Source organism: Acomys minous, assembly GCF_964271855.1.
Source record: "Acomys minous genome assembly, chromosome: 9".
NCBI classification, from domain to species: Eukaryota; Metazoa; Chordata; class Mammalia; order Rodentia; family Muridae; genus Acomys; species Acomys minous.
The window spans coordinates 95774678-95796800 of NC_140490.1; the positions used below are offsets into that span (position 1 = coordinate 95774678).

Consider the following 22123-nt stretch of genomic DNA (forward strand, 5'->3'; position numbering starts at 1 on the left):
TGACCTAGCCTCGGACCATTTTGAGAGTTCACTAGTGTATTAGGAGTCCCTAGCAGATGAACACTGTGTGCAGTAGATCAGGATCTTTCAAGGAATCTTAGGAGCCACTGATGCTTGACTGCCCCTTCTCTGGGGGCCTCAAAAGGGTTCTCTCCACACTCCCCACACAGAGAGCATCCTTCCTACTTCCTCAGCAGAATCACACGTTGCAATGACAAATGGCTCCCACTTGTAACTGTGGTTCATCCGAGGTCTTGCTTGTGTTTGTCTAATGATATCAGCACCAAAACCTCCAACAAGATCACTCTTTATGCCAGTGTCAGCAGGAGAGCGGAAGTGCTCAGAGCATTGACGAGCTCTGCTTTCAGCCTAACAGTTCATGATGAAGCATGTATGCCTCCATTTGGAGAGGCGGCACCAGGAAGCAGTGAGCGGCGCCTTAGTGGGACGCTAGGAAAGCAGACTCCGCACTGCCTAGCTGTCCTTGAGTTCTTCATGTGAAACAAATAAATTAATTAAAATGCCATTTTTCGTTGAAGACTGCCTGGCTTGGTGATGCCGTGAAAGTCATTAAAGTTACTAACTATGCACTTCTTTTTTCATATTCTGCGTAATAAAACATGTAGAGCAAGCAAGGCCCCTGTGCAGGGGTGTGCAGGCACAGGGCTGGCCCAGAATTGCAGCTGAATATGCCTTTTCCCACCTCATGAAACTCCGTTTAACCTGAAACAACAACTGACAAGCTATAAGGTGATCTGAAGTGCTCTGGACTTCAAGGGAAATCTCTGACAGGATTAGTGCCTGTGATAAACGTTCAAGTCTTCAAGTAGAAATCCTGAAGTTTTGGACCGTTTATACCTGTCACTAAGAATTTTCCAGTACTTAGGTTTCTTTGAAAGGGATGGCAGTGATGTTTTGAGCTTACAGTGTTTGACATTGGCCAAGGAGATAGACCAGTGTTTAGATGTCCTCACCACACCAGGAACCAATGCTTTCCAGATGCTTAAGCTGTCTCAGGGACCCCACGCCAGGCTCAGCACCGTAGCCCTTTTGCCAGGTGAAGGAATTCAGAGACACACAGAGTACAGCATAGAAAACAGATGGAGGGTTTTTTTGTTTTATTTTTTCAAAGTAAAGTTGAGCGCTCTCAAAAGGGTGGGCAGGCAATAGGCACTGGCCACTGCAGAGGAGCACACTCCTGAGTGAGAGTGGGTGTTAGAGGAGCCACTGTCTTAACCTACATTTTTTTAATTTTTATTTTTTTACCTTTTTTATTGATTTATTCAGATTACAACTCAATTGTTATCCCATCACTTGTATCCTTCCATTCCTCCCTCCCTCCTGCTTTCACCCTATTCCCCTACCCTAGGTCTGTGACCGAAGGGGACCTCCTCCCCCACTATATGGTCACAGCCTATCAGGTCTCATCCTGGTAGCCTGCTTATCCTTTCTCTGAGTGCCACCAGGCCTCCCCACCACGGGAAAGTGGTCAAATATGGGGCACCAGAGTTCATGTCACAGTCAGTCCCCACTCTCCACACAACTGTGGAGGATGTCCTGTCCATTGGCTAGATCTGAGTAGGGGTTCAATGTTGACTGCATGCATTGTCCTTGGTTGGTGCAGTAGTTTGAGCAGACCCCCCCTGGGTCAAGATGTGCCATTAAAGTATTTCTTAAAGTCCCTAAATTAGAAGGCTTTCCTGTGGGCAGTTTTCCTGTTCAGGTGATTGACTGGCTCAGAAATTAAGTAACAACAGTCGATTAGAAAGCCCTTTCCTGGGCAGAAGCCTATTAATAAAGACTGGGGCCCAAACTAATGCCAGTCTCCTATAAATGGGAGGATACAAGTGAGGGGATAACAATTGAGTTGTAATCTGAATAAATTAATAATAATCAAACCCTAAATTGACCCGATAAAAAGCTTTCTCGGGGAATTCATCCTACCTAGATGGCAATGCCCAGCAGCTCTCCTGAAGGTCCACAGAGGCCCTCGGCCGGCTCTGGCTAAGCACTCTAGAATCCTCTGGGGCACCAATTCCCAAGTTTGGATCTGTTCCCAGATGACGAAGGCCAGGCTTTAAGCCAGTTTGCTTCTAGGCTCAATGAATTTCAACAGGCTATCGAGGGCATGTTCCCAGGGGCTGGAGAGATGGCTCGATGGTGAAGAGCATTGGCTGCTCTTCCAAAGGACCTGGGTTCAATTCCCAGCACCCACATCCTCACGATTGCCTGTAACTCCAGTTCCACATAGGGAGCCTGATGTAAAACAATGTCCACGAAACAAAAATAAATAGACCATTAAGGACACAGTTCCAAAGACAGCCAAATCCACCATAAAAATAAGAGAAGGGCTCTTTTGCTGGGAACACAGGTATGAACTGAAACCTACAGGGAGGACCCTCAGGTTAACTGTTAACACCTCTTTGAAAGGCTCTTAGCACATGCTTTTACTTTCTACTGTCATCAAAATCCTGGAAACTGATGATTTTATTCATCACTCTCCGGTTAAATGTTGGTAAGAAAACCCTCCAAGAAAATACCTTCTGCCATATAGTGGAGACTTAAGTTCATCCAAACGGACTGTCAGTCACCCAAAAAGAAAATCCCCATGAATGCTATCTGTGCCAGACGCTTTATAAATAGAGAAATCTTGTCTAAAGTTGTAAAGCAGTTCGGCCATTGTCCCTTCAGCCACTGCCTATTCTCCCCTTAGATTGTCCTTTATCTTGTGGTGAACTTCACCTACCTTCCTCACTATGTTCTTCAGAGTCTCTGATTCTTTCAACAGAGACGGCAAGGACTAGGGAGGCCGCGGAAGGCCATGGAGAGATGTCTATGAGATAACATATGGTGTTATAAATCACACGTGAGGCAGAGGTCTATAAAGATGGCAAGGTTGATCAACATACTTCAGTGCATTAAAGCAGAGAATGAAAATATTAATGATGTGGGTTTCGGAAGCAACCTCAGAGTTAATCATACCCTGAACTCCCCCAAAAACACCCTTTACTGGCATTGTTTTGGATGTAAAGAGGAATATAATTATTTGAAGAGGCCCTTGTATAACTACATATTTGCACGAAGCTGGATTCCCTTTACTTACTTCAATGGAAACACTGCATTGCTGCAGACTGACTTTAAAAGAAGGTGAGAGAGTTCAGCTGATTTTTAGGAAACCAGATTATTAAACAAATTTGTAATATGTTTTTTCTGCTAACTTGTGGTAGATTTATTAATAATCTTAAAATTAATAAAATTTAACTTCCAGTTTTAATTTCTAGCATAGTTATATTACTTCCATAGTAACAGATCTAATTTTTTTACGTTTGTAATAATAGATACAGTGACTCTACCATATAGAGATAGAGTGGGGTTGAAGGTGTGGCTCAGTTGGTGGAGTGCTCCATTGGTGTGGCAGTGACCCTAGCTTCTATCCCCCATCCTGCAGAAAACCTGGGCATGCTGGCCTGCAACTGTAATCCTTGCATTTAGGAGGGGAGGGGGCAGATCAGAAGTTCAAGAGCATCGTCGGCTATATAGTGAATATACAGCCTAGGCCACATGAAACCCTGACAAAAAGAAGGAAGGGGAAAATGAATAAAAAAAAAAAAAAGACAACCACTGGCAAAACATTTGAATACAGCGTTAATATGTTCACATAAAAAAGATTTGAAGTAAATAAACATAAAGGATTATAATTTCTCCTGTTAAAATAATTTGATAGGCTATGAAAATGTAAGTTATTCTGAAGCTAATATCTAAATGTAATACAACCCCAATAAAAATATAAGATTTTAAAAAAATTATACAAGTTAAAAAATTTGAAAATTATACAAGATATTTTAAGCCATAAAAGACAATATTGAGAGGAAAGAATAAGGAGTGGGCCTCACACTAACACCTATTAAATATTATGACTACACTATCTTAAAGAATATATGTCGTGCTGAAGCCTGGATACGTGGAGCGATAGCAGCCGATTGGAAGCCCAGAGGCAGGGCTGCCATCTAGTAAAACTAAGTATGCGATCACGGGACTCACTTTGCATGGGCCAAGTAGAATTCCACAAGTCCTGTGATAAACACAGACAGGTAATTGGTATGACCATGATCAATAATATAAAAGTATATGTAAAAAAAATTTTTTTTAAAGAAACAAAAGTAAATAAATAAAAGAGAGTGCAGGGAGAAAAGGGAGTTTTTTATGGAGAGCTCCTTACCAGGACAGTTTCACAGAAACAGCACGCAGAGAGAACAAGCTAGATGAAAGTGAAGACAGAAGGAGACGGAGAAGGAGCTGGAAGATGAAAGCATACTGTCAGAATTTGTTTGAGGTCAGAGAGAGCGATTCAGTCAGAAGTAAAAGAAGCCAGTTTGAATCAGTCAGCTTGGAGAGGAACTTAGGCTGGAACAGCTGAGTTGAACCAGCCAGCCAGAGTTCAGAAAGATCTAGAAAGGCTTGTTAACAGCTCTCATTTCACCCACACATCTGAGAAAATAAACACATTTACATTATATATACATTATATATATATACACACATTATATATATACATATATATACACATATATATGTACACACACACACACACACACACACACACACACACAATTACCCAAGTCACTGGAAAAGATTTGAAGTAGAGAGGACCTTTTTGCAAATCTAGACATCATCAAAAAAAAAAAGCATTTTTCTGCTTTATAGAAATAATTCTTTTCATGTGACAGAAATCCTACTGGAAAAAATTAAATACCTGATAAATTATTTTCTTCATTTTACAGGATACTTTTTTATATTTTTTTAAGTCTCTGAGATGTGAGGTGGTTGGCTGCACAGCAACACCTTTCCAGCACAACCAAAAGCAGATGCTCTGTCTCTCATTGACACTGTGCTTCTGCCTTCCTTTCTAAACTTAAGTTAAAAATAGTTTTGAGAATTTCATACATGAGTAGTGATAACTATATATAATATACTCTTCACAAAAAAACCATCATCAATGAATCCATGCCTCTGCTAGGCTGGCTCCTGTAATGTCTCGTCACCAAGTGTGCCTGGCCAGTGTCTGAATATACTTTCTTATGTTGAGGAAATTATGAAGATAAACATTATGTTTTCAGATGTCATGAGTTTCAGGAATTCTGGTAAGAACTAAATTCAGAGGTGGAATAAATTATGTCAGAGAAGAGATTAAAGGCATCTCTGGCAGGCAGGAATTTCAGAAGAGCTGCTGTGTGTCCCATACTTAACAACCACAGCAGAAAAGTCTTGTGTTGCAGACAAACTCCGAATTCACTCCTAGATGTTTAGCTTCTCCTTTGTTTCTTTAATTTCCCACTCCCATCATCAGCATAATGGTCTCTCCAGGGATCCTGACCTCTACACTACAAACAACAGCTAATAGGAGTGTCGTGGGCAACATATGAAGCTGAGGGTACAGGACAGACAATGAGCCAATGAGTAGGGTGTGTTGGTGCAAATCTGTAATCCCAGCACAGAGGCAGGTAGGTTGCTGTGAGTTCGAGGCCAGCCTGGTCTACAAAGGGAGTCTAGGACAGCCGAGGCTACACAGAGAAACTCTGTCTCAAAACAAAACAAAACAAAGAACAAAAACACAAAACAAAATAAACCAGAAACAAACAAACAAAAAAAGATGACCCACAAAGATGCTCACCTCTCAATGTGCAGAACCTGTCAATGCATAAAGCTAGGTGACAAAGGAGAACTAAGTTTTTCAGGTCAAATTTAGGTTCAAGTCAACTGTCCTAGAGGTGGGAAGACTATGCTGGGTTATCTAGATGGCCCAGCGCCATCGCAGGGTCCTGACAGGTGGAAGCACAAGGAAGGAGGAGGAGAAACCATGTCAGGGTGACTTAAAGACGCTGGCTTGGAAGATGGAGGAAGGACACAAACTCCACCCAGAGAACTTGGGTGGCCTCTAGCAGAGATGCTCCCGTGAGGCTCCTGAGGAAGCAGTTCCCTGAAATTAACCTGGGGACACTCATTTTGGACATCTGACTTCCAATGCCCATGACAAAGTGATGTTCTGCACAGCCTGTCTTGGAGCAGGACCGGTGGCTGAAGCGTGGCTAGCAATGACTGCTCCTCAGGAAAACTAGGAACTGAGCCAAAGGGAAGACAGGCGCACACCTTCTCCCCACACCCTTGAGTCTCTATTGAGAAAGAAATTATCAGAACATTTAATTAAAAGAAAATATTCTCCACCTATACGACTGACATTGGGATCATAAACTTCACAACAGGAAATTAAGACTAGATACATTTTGGTTCGTCATACAAAATCCTTTTCTAAAAGTTGACTTTATTTTCCTCTTTAGGATCCACAGGGGTTAGAAACTATTGATATGAAGTCTGTTCTAAAACTGCCTTCAGGAGGACTAGGGAGGAGAGTGTGAGGTCTCTCATGCCCTGCACTGGGGAACATCCCTTCACAACTACTGCCATGGGCCCCAGTCAGAGCTTCTGCTTCTGAGACAGTTCACACCACATTCTCAGAGCCACTTACCTGGTGTGAGTCTCAACCTTATAACCAGAGTGAGTTTCTGACTCCTCTCAGGTGGGTCTGGACCCCAACCCAAGGTCTAGCCTATTAGGAACCCCAACTCTCTGTTGCTGGTTATCTTTCCTCCCCCATGGGGCTCCTCCACCCACATCCATGAGCAGGCAGCAAATCCCTAGCCCCGCCCCTCCAGCAAGGGCCTCTGCTACTCCTAACACACACACACACACACACACACACACACACACACACACACACACATACACACATATAAAACCCACCCCAAACCAAACCAAAGACTCCATTTTGAAAACAAGGCAGTGTTTTTCTGCTATCAAGATCAGCCAGGAATTAAAACAAACTGTTCACTTTGCAAGACTGTTCTATGCTTGACTTTAGAGTAGGCAGAAGGAGCCCTCAAATCAATTAAATTCCTTCAACTCTAAAACTACACACAGCTCTACATTAAAGTCCTGTGGTGTGACTTCGTACATCTAACATGATGCTTTCTTTTCACGTCTAACAGGATGCTTAACGATACTGCCCTCAAGAGCTGAATAGTTGAGGGGCCAAAGCAGTGGTGAAAGATGGATAGGCTTTATTACTCCAGTATCTTGCCTCCTTTGTAAAAATGATGCTCCCCCTGGATTTTTCCTAGAGGATAAGCGGCCTCTTATTAGTTGGTAGTCCAGCCTTCAGGCTCTCGGCTGTTGTTAGTCCTTGGTTGTGGAGTCCCTATGAAGGGTACTTAACTAACTCTGTTTTCTTTGAGTCTCTGCCTATCTTCAGGAAGATGGCATCCTATTGCTGTCTCCCATGCATGGTTCTAATGTCTTATTTTCCACTGTGACTCTATCTAGTATAATACTTATTGCCTTAAAGACCGATAGTGTTGACAGTTGACCAGTACCTATGGCACTGTATCTCGGCTTTTTTTCCCACGTGTACATATCTATGCTGAGCATTCATAAATGGATGTTCACAGGGGTACATCAGTGTACCTATGTGTGAAAAACAAAGGTTGATGGTGAAGATCTTCCTTTTATTTACTGGGATGGAATTTCTTGTTGAACTCAGAGCTTGCTGACTTGGCTAGCTGAGCTAGCTAGTTTGACCTGAAGACCCCATACTTACTTCCAAAGAGCTGGGAGTACGAGTGGGTCACCACAGGCACCCAGTGTTTATGTGGATATTGGGGAACTACTCACTGGGCCTCACACCTGTAAAACAATCTCTTTAACCACTATGATATCTCCCCAGCCCCCTTCTCAGATTCAAGCGATCAATGAGATATCTCTTCAGGGGAGTCTCTGGACTTCTGCAGACACGGGACCAGGACAGCTTGACTTCACTGCAATTGGTTCTCTTCATGCCTTAGTAATTGCTTCTATAACACTCTCAAAGCACATAGGTAGATGGACAGACAGACAGACAGACAGACAGACAGACAGACAGACACACACCCTTGCACTATTCTAACACAGGTAGATTTTGTCCATCCCATGGGTAAACGATGTAACCGTTTGGGATTTGGGTAGAAATCACTCCACTTCTCAGCTACTAACTGTGCCTGGGGGGAATAAGAGAACGAGATAGTTGTAGAGAAATGGAATCCATCTCTGAACAAAGACCAAGAGAGGGAGGTGCGGGGACGGCAAATCTCACTCCTTCGGGCTGGGAGATCAGCTGTGTTTCCAGAGGTAAAGCACACACTGAGCAGCCACACTGTTCCCAGCTCTGCTCCACAGGTTGCTGTAGTCTTGGTGGAGAGTTCACCGATGTGCCCTGCATTTGTAGCTTTCCGTATCTCATGTGTATTTAGCTGTGAGAGGCTGCATTTGGAACCACTAATCCGAAGTGGTGCTTTTAATTTAAAGTGTCTTACAGAATTTAATATTTTTTTATCCCTGCTGAATTACCATTAAGGCCACAAGAAAAATCAAGACTAGAGGGTTGTGTGTATTTGAACATAAGTGCAGTGTTAGCAGCTAATGAAGGTTCTCATGCTGAATGGAAGCATAGTCCCACATTGCAAGCGCCGCCATTTTGGAGTTGATAAGACAACGTGCAGAATAGTCAACAAATGGAACCAAGCATTCTGCTCAAATTTTCCAGTGTCTCATGAATGCCTATACAGGCATTTGTCAAACACATATGATTCCCCTTCCATCTGGTACTGATTTGCATCTGTCCTGTAACTCACTGTGCCCAGGTGAAAAGAAAGCTCCCAGTGAACTCTTCTTACACCATCCTGAGTGTCCCCAACTTTCCACAAAAGACATAGATTTAGCTTCTGGGACATTAATGCTACTTTCATTGATAGTGGTCTCTAAAATATGAATTTCTATTTTTGCAGTGTGTAATCCTGTTTCTAATTGCCCATGGCTAAAGGCTCATGGACATAAGACCTGCTTCCCTGCTGTGTTTGCTCCATGACTTCTCTCTGATGGACAATAGCGTCTGGTGCAGGACTTGGGGTGCAGTTCAGTTAATAGCAGGCTTAAGACTCCGGATTGCATCAACAGCACAGCAAAAAGAGCGGAAGGAAGGGAGAGAGGCAAAGAGACAGCTTGCATTGCACTCTGTACCCAAAATGATGGCTATTGTTCATCACCTCCTGTGCAGATGAATACTAATATTGTTTAAAGCTAGATTAGTGAGGTTTTCTTCTGGATGCTAATTTATGCTAATGAGTAGGAAATCAAACAAGTTTTATTTGTTGTTGTTGAGCGATTTTTCCCTTTAGCAAGTCATTTTAATACGAACTTCGTGGCCATCTGTGTATTTGTGGAAATCAGGTGGGAATTCAGAACTTCCTTCCAACCCAAATACTGAAACGAGCAAAGTCATCAACATGCATTAATTATCAGCCTGCCAGGAGAAGACTGGAGGGCAAGATTAATATTCTTTATGCGAGGTAAAATGAAAAACGGATTAGACTTTACAACCGAGCAATTTCATAGTTAAAACAGTAAAGAAGTGTTAATGGTCTAAAGCAGAAACTAAAGAAACTGGAATGTGTGCCAAGCAAGCTGTCCACATAGAACAAAAAGTCCAAGGTCTAGCATTAAGCAAAGAGGAAAATGACTCAACCAGACTGACTGACATCAGTTGGTTTAGGGAATACCTCCCTCCATTGTGGTACCCATGGCTGACAACACTAGTCGGCCATTGCAACAACTTGTCTTGTCTTTCCATACAGATGCTCACAGTTCTCCTCCAGTGGTTCTCAGCCTTCCTAATAATGCTGTGACCTTTGAATACAGTTCCTAATATGACACCCTCCCAACCACAAAGTTATTTTGTTACTATTTTATAACTATAATTTTGCTACTGTTGAGTGAATCTTAATGTAAATATCTGATATACAGGTTATCAGATATGTATATTCCCCCAAAGGGGCCATCACCCACAGGTTGAGAACCTGTGCCCTGCACTTGTCGAGTGATAGTGTAGATTAACATTTGGCAAACACAGGCATCTTACCCCTTCTGCAGGCATAGCACATGTCCCATACCTTGCTCACACTGGGAGTGGGATGGGTGGTGAGATAAGCCTTCAGTAAGCCTATGTGATCTGACCTCTGCCTCCTGCCCTGGTATCTGCTGTGAGCAGAACATGCTGTGGGTAGCCACCAGCTCTGCAGACTGTGACCCATGGCAGATGCCCATGGAGCATATGCAAGCCCTGTCCACAGACTGAGGCGGAGCACAGGAGAAGGGTGAAGATGCTCTTAGTTGTAAGTCACTGGATGAGGCTCAGTCCATCTCAGATGAACCTTGTTGTCCATAAAGTGCGAAGCATCAGAATGAAGGAAAGGAGTGAAGTAAAGTGCATGCATCATCCAGAATTAATGTGTTCCTGGTAGAAGCAAAGGTAACCATGCTGGAGGCATGAGGCATCTGGCCAGATCCAGGTTTCTAGACTGCTCTGTGCAGGGCCAGAGGCACTGTCTCTAGTGAGTGCTAAGAAGCCAAGGAGAGGGGAGCACCAAGATGGAGGTGTGGGTCATAAGGAGCCAAAGTCTACTGGGCATGAAAGAAATAAAGGTTTAAGAATAAAGTTTCAGTATAAGGCCACTATCTAATTAGTTGACCTCCAACAAAGCATTGCTGCACTGGGGATAGTTTGGCCACTCAATCATCTGGAAGAAGCTTGGAAAGACAGTGAGGTGAGATGTGAGAGCCTTTGGGTGAAGGATGCTAATCCCAAGGGTGGCGAGGGGGCCACTGCCACCTGGTTGGATTAAGGGGAAGATCTGTGTCTCCTTTGGCTCAATGTTTAACACACAGAGAGATCGGAGAGGTCAGTCTTACTGAGCAGCAGCACCTGGTTGTTCCTTGGTACCTGTTTCAGCCCAAGAGAAGCATTCGACAAACATTTTTGACAAATGGATGAAAAAAAAACCCCACATAAATGAATGTTAAGTTCATTACTGCTGGTTTAAGAGTCACATTATAGTTTACTAACAAGAGGATAAACCATAGATAAGTAAAAGTCATTAAACCAGCCGTAAGGTCAATCCTAAACTCTAGCCACTTGGCATTCATCAGTTCAGTTAACAGACTGGATGCTGCGCATGTGCAAATGATGTTGTACTCCAGTGCAGATGAAATAGTGGGCCCTGCTCTCTGGAAAGCTCGGGAATGAAGGACATACTTTATGCACACACAAATATGCACGCAAATGTAAAAATTCTAATAAGACTAAAGAGAGTGTTAGCCAGTGGGTATTTTATATGAGAGGATCAGAGAAACTCTCTAAAATAAAAACACTCCCCGAAGGTACCATCTGGCATGCATATATGTTAAGATAAACAATATGAGGTCCTATCACTCTCAGAGCCCAGTTGTACAACAGCCAGCTGGGTAACACGTGTGTGCACTCAGGTAGTGAACTGAGCACACACTATTTTGGCAACTGGCCCTAGGACCCTGGAAACTCCCCAAAACATTATCTCCTCTAAGAGAAAGGCTAACAAATCATAACGATAAAGTCTTCTAAACTTGACTGTGCGTTATACAGAGAATGTTCTGGTTAAATTCTGTAGAGACTTTCAAACGTACCAAGTAAATAATCTGTATACGAAGAGAAGAGATCCACAGTGGCAAACTCTGGGATGTTTGGCAGTGCCATGTGATTAACCTTGTCGGTTCTGGCATTCTTCTTTCCAATCAGGAGGTTGAGCGCCAGCACAGACTCACTGACCTAAAATGAACACATTAGGATTCGTGTCATGTTAGCAAAGGCTGTGGTTTGGCCCTGCTCCTCCCAGTTCATGTGCTGGGAGTATGACCCCCACAGTGGCATGGGAGATGGGGGAGGGGCAGAGGGCATCTTAGAGCACTGATTAGGTCAAGAGAGCTGGGCCCTGAAGCATGGATTGGGGTAGTCCCTAAGTCCCCAAGTAAGCTCCTTCTAACAGCAGAGGCTGTCTTCCTATTTCATTTCTGTTTTGCCCGTCCACCTTATGCCATGCAGTTATAGAGCAAGAAAGGCCTCACTAGGTGCTAGTCCTTGATCTTAGACCTACTAGACTCCAGAACTGTGAGTCAGTACATCCATGCTTAACATGAAGTACCCAGTGCGCGCTGTTTTGTTACAGCATCAGACAAAGACAGTAAACATGAAGACATGGATTCATAAAATAATATTTTGTTGCAGGATACTTGATCCCATTGGGAACCCCGAGACTGTGAACTGTAAAAACCTGTTACTTGTTTGGCGTGGCTCAGCCGTAACACACACCTTGAACCTGAGAACTTTCTGTTTATTGTGGCAGGTGGTTCTGGTGTGGCTCAGCCCTAGCACACACCTTTAATCCAAGAGCTTTCAGTACACAGGATTAAACAAAGTTAGCCCTAGGTCAAGAGGTGGAGCAAGAAGCCAGCTGACAAGGATTAAACAGAAAGGCAGGACATTGAAAGAAAGATATTTAAGACACCATGGAGAAGAAGAAAGGGCTTTTGGCTTTTCCTTCTGGGACATCAGTGGAGTAGGACGATCAGCTGGGTGCTTTCTCTGCCTCTCTGAGCTAGCAAGTTTTCACCACAGCATCCTGAGTTAAGCTCCTGAGTCTCCACTGGTAAAATTGAATGATTGCGATCTAGTGTTTTAAAAACAACAACAATATTTGATATACATTGTGTGGTCATTTGAAAGAAAATGGCTCCATAGGCTCATAGGGAGTGGCACTATTAGGAGGTGTGGCCTTGCTGGAGTAGAGGATCATATCACTGGAGGTAGACTTCGAGGTCTTAGATGCTCAAGGCAGGCCCAGTCGCTCAGTCTTTTCCTGCTGCTTGTGGATCCACATACAGAACCCTCGGCTCCTTCCCCACAACCATGTCTGCCTGCATGCCGCCATGCTTGCCACCGTGACCAGAATGGACTAACCCTCTGAAACTGTAAGTCAGCCCCCATTAAATGTTCTCTTTTCTAGGATTTGCAGTGGAAATGGTGTCCCTTCACAGCAATAGAAACCCTGACTAAGACACAACATGAAAGAAAGAAAAAAAATCACAACATGAAAAAAAAATAATATGTGATCCCTGACATGCAAAAATATGCATCATAGCCAAGCCAACCAGTTAGCTTTGAGAATTTAAGTGATGTATAAGTCACTTTAAATAAGGTACATCACACAGCCATGGCATGTATTTGCCAAATGTCTCAAACAGATATACTTGTATATCCAACATTTCATTAAGGGAAAAATGGGAAAAGTTGTGTTTGGTTATTAGCTATTATAAATGCTATACAGGTGTAGAGACTGTTTCTAAAGCCTCCAAACAGATGTGGCAGATAGAAATCCCTCCCCAAATACAACCTCTTTCTCTAAGACAGATTCGCTGTGCTGCTACAGCACCTGGTAGATGGAGAACACAGGCAAGTCCACAGGGAGGGCAGGGAGAGTCTCTCTGTACATACTGACCTGTGCAGCAGCTCGTATTGCAATCCAGGCCAGTGAGCTGTACAACTCAAATCGACTTGCTATTGGCTCCTTAATAGAACTATGCCTTCTGGGAAGAGGCTAAAATATTAAATAGAAAGCATTTATGATAAAGAGTGCCTCAATTTCCTTGACAAACCTTCTCATCATCTCCAGGTGACTTATTGGTGGAACAATATGCAGCCATCAAAAAGTATAATATATTCTTACCATGAAAACATATTTAAAATATACCCCCCAAAAACCTATATGCTACAAAATGGTATGCAAATATGATCCTATTTTTTCAAAATGCACTCACATATTTCTGTACATATAAGCAAAAATTACATCAAGTCCTAAGAGTGATTACATTTTCCCTAATTTTCTATAATGAGTTTACATGATTTGTGTATTAAATTAATAAAAATATCTTTTTAAGTGATGTCAAACTCCATTTTGATAGAGAGGTTATTTAGACTAAATGTATTGTGGGAAAAGAGACCAGGAATGAGGATATTCAAATTTGTTCTGCTCTTCTGTTGTTTCGGCATGCTGGTCATAGCCCTGCTGCTCCCAAACTCAAGATATGCTGGTCTCAACCTCCTGAGTGACTCAGGGGATTTTGAGTCATTTTGATAGTAGGTTCTTGTTATGAAAAATGCTAAAGGGATTTTCATAACTCCATAGAATACTATAAACTAAGGAATAGTTTTTTTATGCATCTACATCTCTATATATAAAAATACATACATTCACATATACACTTATATAATTCAATTTTTAGGCACAAGAAGTTTAATGCTACAAAAACAAACACAGCAAACATAGTCACTTAAAAATTCAATGATAATTGAAGTAAATAAATTTTAACTCATTAAAAAAAATTTAAGTAGTTAGACCAGGCATGGCAGCACATGCCTTTAATCCCAGTGGGGGCAGAGGCATGTGGATCTTTGCTGGTCTACAGAGTGAGTTCCAGGACAGCCAGAGATACACAGAGAAACCCTGTCTTAAAAAAACAAACAAACTAACAAAAATTAAGTAATTAGACAACTAAACTTTAATTAGATAAATATTTAATTAAACCCCCACATTTTAATTTTTTGATGTGCATATTTTGACTATTTCTTTATTCTGCCAGAAAACTGAAGAATTAAACACAGGGTAACAAGCAGCTTAGATGCCAGGAACACTAAGTCACTGGATAAACTGGTCTGATATGACCACCCTGCACAAGGGAGAGCTTTGGAGAAAAGAACACCAGGAGAGACATCTCCATGGGTGTCTGTTCTACATAGCTCTGCCCAAAGACAAGGCCCCGGGGGAGGGGGGGCACGGGGGGGGGGGACTGTGTGGGCTCTGCTGTAACAACGACTACTTGGCTAGCGCGAGCAACTTAGCTACTGCGTGTCTGGAAGCAAGACTGGGAGCTGCGAATCGGAGAACCCAGAGTAAGGTGAAAATAAAGCGTGGTGCAGACACTGGGAAACACATTAGTGAGAAGGCTGGACTTGGGCTCAAAATAGAATTTTCAAAAAAGGATTGGGGGAAGAACGTGATGGGCTTTCTTTTTTTTTTAGATGAGGAGGTGAGGTGTCAACATTCACCAGCCCATGGGACCAGAAAGAAAGAGAAAACCCAGAATGGTTGGAAACGAAGACATGAAAGCCTATTTACTTGCAAAAGATGTATACAGAGTCCTATATACAGGATATACTAAGACACACACACACGCACACACACACACACACACACACGCACACACGCACACGCGCACACACACACACTCCAATAAAATCAGCAAACATATTTAGTGGGGGCCTGGATATAAAATCCAATAATATATGATATATGCAAATCAATTACATTTCTGTAGAGATGATTTATGTCCCTGATATCTTAGTATTGTTAAGAACTGTCACCAGGTTACTCTATAGCATCAACACAACTCCTAAAAAAAAAAATCCAGTTCATTTTTCCTTGCACAAATTTGGAATATGTAATGAAGAATACAGGTGTTGTGTTGAAGTTGTGTAAAGTCAACAGCACTTAATGCACCCTGCTCAATACTTTATGTTTTTGGCCACATTAAAGGGCTCATGTAGCTGTCGCCATGTCAGAGGTGGGGAAGCAAGGCTTCTGAAGTCACTCCTGTATGTCAGGCTCAGATCTGAGTCCAAGACTGCTCTGCTTGCCCACCTCTAAAAGCAAAACAGTACCATTGTTTATTTTGTTTTGCCTTTCATTTACTTGTTTTGGGGGCACTTGTATGCCACAGTCCACACGTGGGAGGCCACAGGACCACTTGCTCTAGTGGTTGCTCTACCATGTGCATCCTGGAATAAGGCTTGGTGGCAACTCATCCACCCTCAGTGGCCCCAGTCCTATATTTTAAAAAAGGGTTTTAAGGGGTTTTGTGTTGTTCCTATTAAGACAAATTTCAGACGTTCTATTTCAATAGCCTGAATATGCATGAATGGGTGTTTTTATTTGTTCCAGGCTATTTTCTGTGCCTCTAGTAATTTTATAACTTACTAAAATATTTATATTATGTCAAGATACACCAATTTTATGGAATTATAGTATTTTCCTTTTTCAGATCCTATTTCACATTCATAGTTACAAGCATATATCTTGGGCAGGCCCAGAAAGCAATGCTATTCATGTAGTCTCCGCTTTGCAGTGCTGCTCTTTATGAAAACCAAACACTTGTTTTTCTCTAACCGGCAATAAACATTTTTCTCATACCACCAGAGCAACCTTTCCTAGTTTATAGTCACGTTGATTTTTTTTAAATGGTGGCACCCACCTAAGGCACCTGTCATATAAACAGTTCTATTGGCTAAATACATTTGCCTATAACTTTTTTTCTCATTAATTTATTTATCTGTTCATTCTATATCCCAACCGCAACCCCACTCCCTCCTCCCCTCGCGGTCCCATCCTCCCACACACTCCTCCCCCGGTTATCAACCCACTCGGCCACATCAAGTCACATCAGGACTAAGTGCTTCCTCTTTCCCTGAGGCAAGGCAAGGCAGCCCTGCTAGGGAAATGGGATCCAGAGGGAGACAGCAGGGTCCAAGTTACAGACAGGCCCCGCTCCAGTTGTTAGGGGAACCACTTGAGGACCAAGCAGCCCATCAGCTTCGTATGTGCAGGGGGCCTAGGAGCAGTCCATGCGTGTTCTTTGGTTGGTGGTTCAATCTCTATGAGCCCTCATGGGCCTGGGTTAGTTAGCGATATAGGTCTTTTTTTTAGTGTCCTTGGCCACTCTGGATCCCTTAACCCTTTTCCTAACTCTTGTCCAAGACTCCCTGAGTTCCGCCTAATGTTTGGCTGTGGGTCTCTGCATCTGTTTCCACCAGCTGCTGGAAGAAGTCTCTCGGATGACAGTTACACTAGGTTCCTGTCTGCAAGGAGAGTAAAGATCATTAATAGAGACAGGGGTTGGGTCTCCCCCATGGGTCTCAAGTTGGGCCAGTCATTGGTTGGCTGTCCCCTCAATCTCTGTTCCATCTTTTATCGCTGAACATTTTGTAGGGTGGGTAAATTCTGGGTCGAGGGTTTTGTGGGTGGGTTGGTGCGTCCCTCCCTCCACTGGAAGTCCTGCCTGGCTATGACCCAAAGAAGCTAAGTAACAAGGAGGGCTCAAGGGAGGATGCTTGAATCCCACTAAGAAGGGGAAATGAAGTAAACATCAGAAGTGGAGGGAGAGAGAGGCGGCTGGGGGAGAGAGGGGATAGAGAGGAGAACAGGGGTGGGGGGCAATCAGGTGCAGGGGAGAGGGGATGGGGGTGAGAGGGCTGGGAGAGAGAAGGGAAATTGGTGTTGGGGCATCTCTGAGACAAGCTGGAGACCTGGGAGCTAAGAGGATGAGCCTAGCTGAGACTCCTAGCAGCAGGGCGTACTGAGACTGAAGTGGCCACATCCTATTGCCTAAAAAGTTTAAATCATGTTCTTGAGAACTCAAAAATTAGAGACTTGAGCCAGTTGCAGTGGCTCATACTTTTAATCCCAGCATCGGGAAGCAGAGGTAAGTAGAAGTCTGTGAGCTTAAGGACAGCTTGGTCTATATAGTTTCAAGACATCCAGATCTATACAGAGAGACCCTATCTCAAAACAAACAAACAAATATATATATATATATATGTTCATACACACACACACACACACACACACACACACACACACACACATATATATATATATATATATATATATGTTTTTAAAATTAAGAGATTTTATTCTGAAAAGATATCCTTACAGAAAGAATGATCATTTGGTAAGGAGATGAAAGTCTACCACAATACAGCAATAATTAATTATGTCATTCAAAGCAACCTGGCTCATTTCTGCCATTAGGATCTCCTCAGTCAAGATCCTTGGCACTGCAGTGGCCTATGCCCATCAGCAAATCGCAGTCTATTGGAAACCCCAAACCTCAAGCCTGCTCTCTAAGTGACAGGATCATTATCTGCCTTCAGCAAGATTTGGGGATATGGTTCTGCACCTCGGTGTTCAAGCACTGCAGTGGGTTGCACATCTGCCTGTGAATCTTTGCACAGCTCCCTCTTTATCCAACACTCCCTGCTGTGACATCACACCAAAGCGCCACCTTCCACTTACCACCTTGACATCACATCATCCAAGCACCTTCATTCACCGTTCCAGCGACACAATTTCCTCATCATAAGTTTCCCTACCAGGGGCCCCTCTCTTCCCCCTTTCTCCCTCGTTCCCGTCTTTCCTGTCTGCTGCTTTAAGCTCTGCTTCCCTTCACCAGCTCTATGAGAAAAGGGATTGTGCTGATTTGTGATTTTCTAGAAGAGTGGCTTGATCAAAGTAGGTGCTCGACACATCTGTGAGAAATGAACAGCACTGCCAGTTTTTATTACTTTCAAACATACCATTTGTCCATTTCCAATATTCTCATGAGCACTTCCAACCACCCATTGACTTTGAGTATTTGCATAAACTAGCATTCTGGGTGCATCATTTTTAACAAGCAGAAACAACTACGTGAAATCAATTTCCAGAGATCTACCTAAAGCCTCCAAAGAGGCATTTGAGTGCAGATGTGACGGCGAGGTAATGAGTTAATGTCTTCAAGCCATGAAGCAAAATGCCTCATTATTTCAGCAGTGCAGAATTACTGAAAACTACCAAAGGCAAGTGGCCTCCAATTCCTGGAAATGCGGCGCTTACCTTGAGCATTGATGGTGTCGCCGACAGCTTCTTCTTTGGCTTCTTCAGATGGAAATACACCAGGGCAAGTTCTAGGTAGGAATCCCTTATCAACCTAAAACGACATGACATGAGCCTTAGCTTCCCTGCTCCCTTGTACAACCTTGTTGTACTTTTTTTTTGCTGACAGTGTCTGGGAGAGTGAATGGTACGAACAGACCAACAGGTGTCCCCCTAACCCCCATGCCTTAAGGCCACGGCTAGTAGAATCTTCCTCTGAAAGGAGAAGCTCTTGGAAGAGCACTTGGCATTCTATCTGGTCTTGTGCTAGCAACATCCCAGGCTACGAATGATGCAAAGCTCAGCCAAGGCCTGTCTGGAACATCCCAGCAAAGTGGTCACTAGAGAAGTCACGGTGAAAGAAGCCACCTTGAAAACCAGGCCTCTGTCTTGTCTTCTCTTCTATACTAATTAAAATGGAGACAGAGGCCTGCATGGAAGGCAGTGATGGTCAGATCTATATATGTACTATTGAAAGTATCAGTTGAGGCCTCATGGGTCTGTGCTGATTCAACAACAGTGCCTCCTCTCAATACTGAGGTAGTATGTATGCAGAAGTAAGTGGACTTATGGATGGCTACTGAAAATATAGAATGCATCCTTCTTATACATCCACAGTGGGATCTTCTAGGCATAAGTTGATAATCCAGAGGAAGTCCCTGCCATCTTGGTATTGACAAGAGACCTGGGTCTATGCAGCCTTGAATGCTGCCATGATAAATGGGAGCCATCCCATCTTTTCCTGTAAAGGAGGCCTTAGGTCAGAGCCAAAGGCAACAAGTTTGAGAAGCAGGTCAGTAAGCCTGCTGTCTGGGTGAATGAGTCCCAGCACACGAGCCCTGCCAGGATGAGGTCTCTCGTTCACCCCTTTCCTGAACCTTCTGTGTACTGCTACACAGAAGTCAGATTACACAGGAATAGTTCTACAAGGATGAGATTTCATTACCCTGAGTTCTGATCATTTCTTAGGCTTATTTGAATAGCATCAAAAAAACTCTCTACTTGTGAAATTGGAGATTTATCTTCCATCAGCATTTGACGCTCTATTCTGCCTGAAAGGAGGGAAAAAAAACATGTAAATATGGTGGTCTCTCTTTTTTTTTTATCGTTTATAATGAAAGAGCAGATATTTCATTCTACAAACTCTGGAACCTGAATTGCTGTCTTCTGCGGGTCTGTCTGTCACTCCTTCATCAAAGACAAGCTAAGGACGAAAGAATTAAAGCTTCCTTCCACCAGAATGTCTGCAGTGCTTTCAATAAAGACACCTTTGGCTTCCCAGCAGCACTGGCCTCACACTTTTCCTACTTTGCAATTCCACTTGTCCTGGTCTATTTCCCAAATACTAAAACTAGCTCAGCTGCCTGCTTATGTTCATTGCAGCAAAACCCATAGCTACAAAGAAACGAAGTAAGCCTGAGTGTTCTTTAAGGCTGAATAGATTTTCAAAAATACAATTATGTATATGTAGGTATATCATTATTATTATTAATTATTCAGCATAAAAAGAAAGAAATGCTACCATTTGCACACATGAACCTGGGACACTATGTTAAGCATAAGAAGGCAGGCACAGGAAGGTAAACACTGGATGATATTACTTATTCATGGATCTGAGAACGCTCCATTCTTGGAGTAGAAAGTGGAATGCCAGTCGCTGGAGGGCAGGACACAGGGAGGAGGATGGATGAGTTCTGTCACCTACTGTATAGCCTTGTGGTTATAATTAGAGTGTATGACATACTTGAAAAGTGATAAAGAGTTATATTCTTAAATGCTCATGCCACCAAGTGAAATATGTTTGGGTAAGTTTAATTAGCTAGGTTTAATCACCTCATACTCTACACAAATATGGAAGCATTACACTGTACCTAAAATATATAATTTTGCCAATTAAGATTAAAGTTGTTAAGAGTTATATTTGGGGGGCGGCGAGCCTGGCCTTTAATGGCTAAACCATCTCTCCACCCTAGCTTTTAGGTTTAAAATTAAACTGAAAGCCGGGCAGTGGTAGTGCACCCATTTAATCCCACCTCTTGAGAGGCAGAGGCAGGCAGATCTCTGAGTCCAAGGCTAGTGTGGTCTACAGAGTGAGTTCTAGGACAGCCAGGACTACACAGAGGAATCCTGTCTCAAAAAAAAAAAAAACATAAATAAATAAATCTTAGCAAAAATATTTTTTCTTTTGTTTTTCAAGACAGGGTTTCTCTGTGTGGCCTTGCCTGTCCTGGACTCACTTTGTAGAGCATGATAGCCTCAAACTCACATCGCTCTACCTGCCTCTGCCTCCTTGCATGCTGGGACTACAGATGTGTGCCACCACACCCAAAAATGATTTTTTTAAATGCCAGTAAATGCTTTAAAAATGCTTAGAGGCAATGCCAATGTCCACCCTTCGCTTGTCTCCCACCAATCATGGTGGACGCTATCCTTCAAGCACAGGAATTGAGAGAGGGTCCCTGCAGCAGAAATGCCACACAAGGGAAAGCTCAGTCACCATGTGGAAGAGCCACAGTTTTTGTGCAGAGGAAGGAAAAGTGTCAAGTAGGGGTGGGCACAGGGTTCCCATCTGGACACTCTCATGTGACATGTGTAGCTCAGTAAGTGACTGCAACAGTTACCCTTTGACTTTCTTGCAGCTACAATAGCCATATGAATGTACTGTATGTAAGATGTAAAGGCAGCTACTGTACAGTTATTATATTTTAATTTAATGTTATCTCTTACACATAGAAAGTAACCAAGATGTCTAACTAGGTAATGAAATAATGGAAGACACTAATGTATTATTATTATTTAATAATAAATTAATCTTTATTGTTTTAATTCATACTTGCAATTTGTTTTATTAGTTGTTATTTAGTAGGTATGTGTTCTAAAAGATTTATTTTTAATTTCTTAGTATTTTCTTTTATGTGTACAGATGACTTCGCCTGCATGTATTGCTGTGTACCATGTGTGCGCCTGGTACCTGAGGAGGCCAAAAGAGTTCATTAGATCCCATGGAACTGAGGCTGCAGCCATGTTCCGAGACAGGCTTATACAGAGCATCGATGTGTCTTGTCATTGCCAAGCCCTTTGTACAGTCTGTAGTTTTTACAGTTGAGGAGTTGCTTGCTAACAACATCACAGCTCTTTGTGCTTCATCACAGTTGTGATGCCCAGTGCAGCTCACCTTTCTGAAACAAAATCTCAGCCTCCACCTCCTGTTCTTCTGTGGCTGTTTCCTTGCAGAGCTTCAAGGCCATCTCAAAGAGGTGGAGAGCAGGCAGCCACTTAGAGATGTCTTTTCTGGTTTTGGACTGCACCTGCTTGGCTAAGGTGTGTCCTAAAAACAAAACAGTCGGGTGAAGGCAGAACAGCAAAGTCTTCAGTATTTGGAGCAAGCCACTAAGCCTATGGGCTTCTTTCAGAGCTCCCAGTAG

The 22123-nt window shown here is 42.9% G+C and overlaps 1 protein-coding gene across 4 annotated transcripts in view; it reads right to left on the bottom strand.

Annotated features, from left to right (window-relative positions):
• The window catches only part of CFAP54 (cilia and flagella associated protein 54), a 296457-nt gene that overhangs the window by 63388 nt on the left and 210946 nt on the right, over window positions 1-22123 (bottom strand). For all 4 annotated transcript variants that reach the window (XM_084796148.1, XM_084796147.1, XM_084796149.1 and 1 more), the window contains 5 exons: window positions 21874-22026; window positions 19645-19750; window positions 18660-18753; window positions 13452-13550; window positions 11584-11725 (listed from right to left, as the gene is read on the bottom strand). In XM_084796148.1, the coding sequence (XP_084652274.1) occupies window positions 11584-11725; window positions 13452-13550; window positions 18660-18753; window positions 19645-19750; window positions 21874-22026 (594 nt within the window). The remainder of the gene's footprint in view (window positions 1-11583; window positions 11726-13451; window positions 13551-18659; window positions 18754-19644; window positions 19751-21873; window positions 22027-22123) is intronic.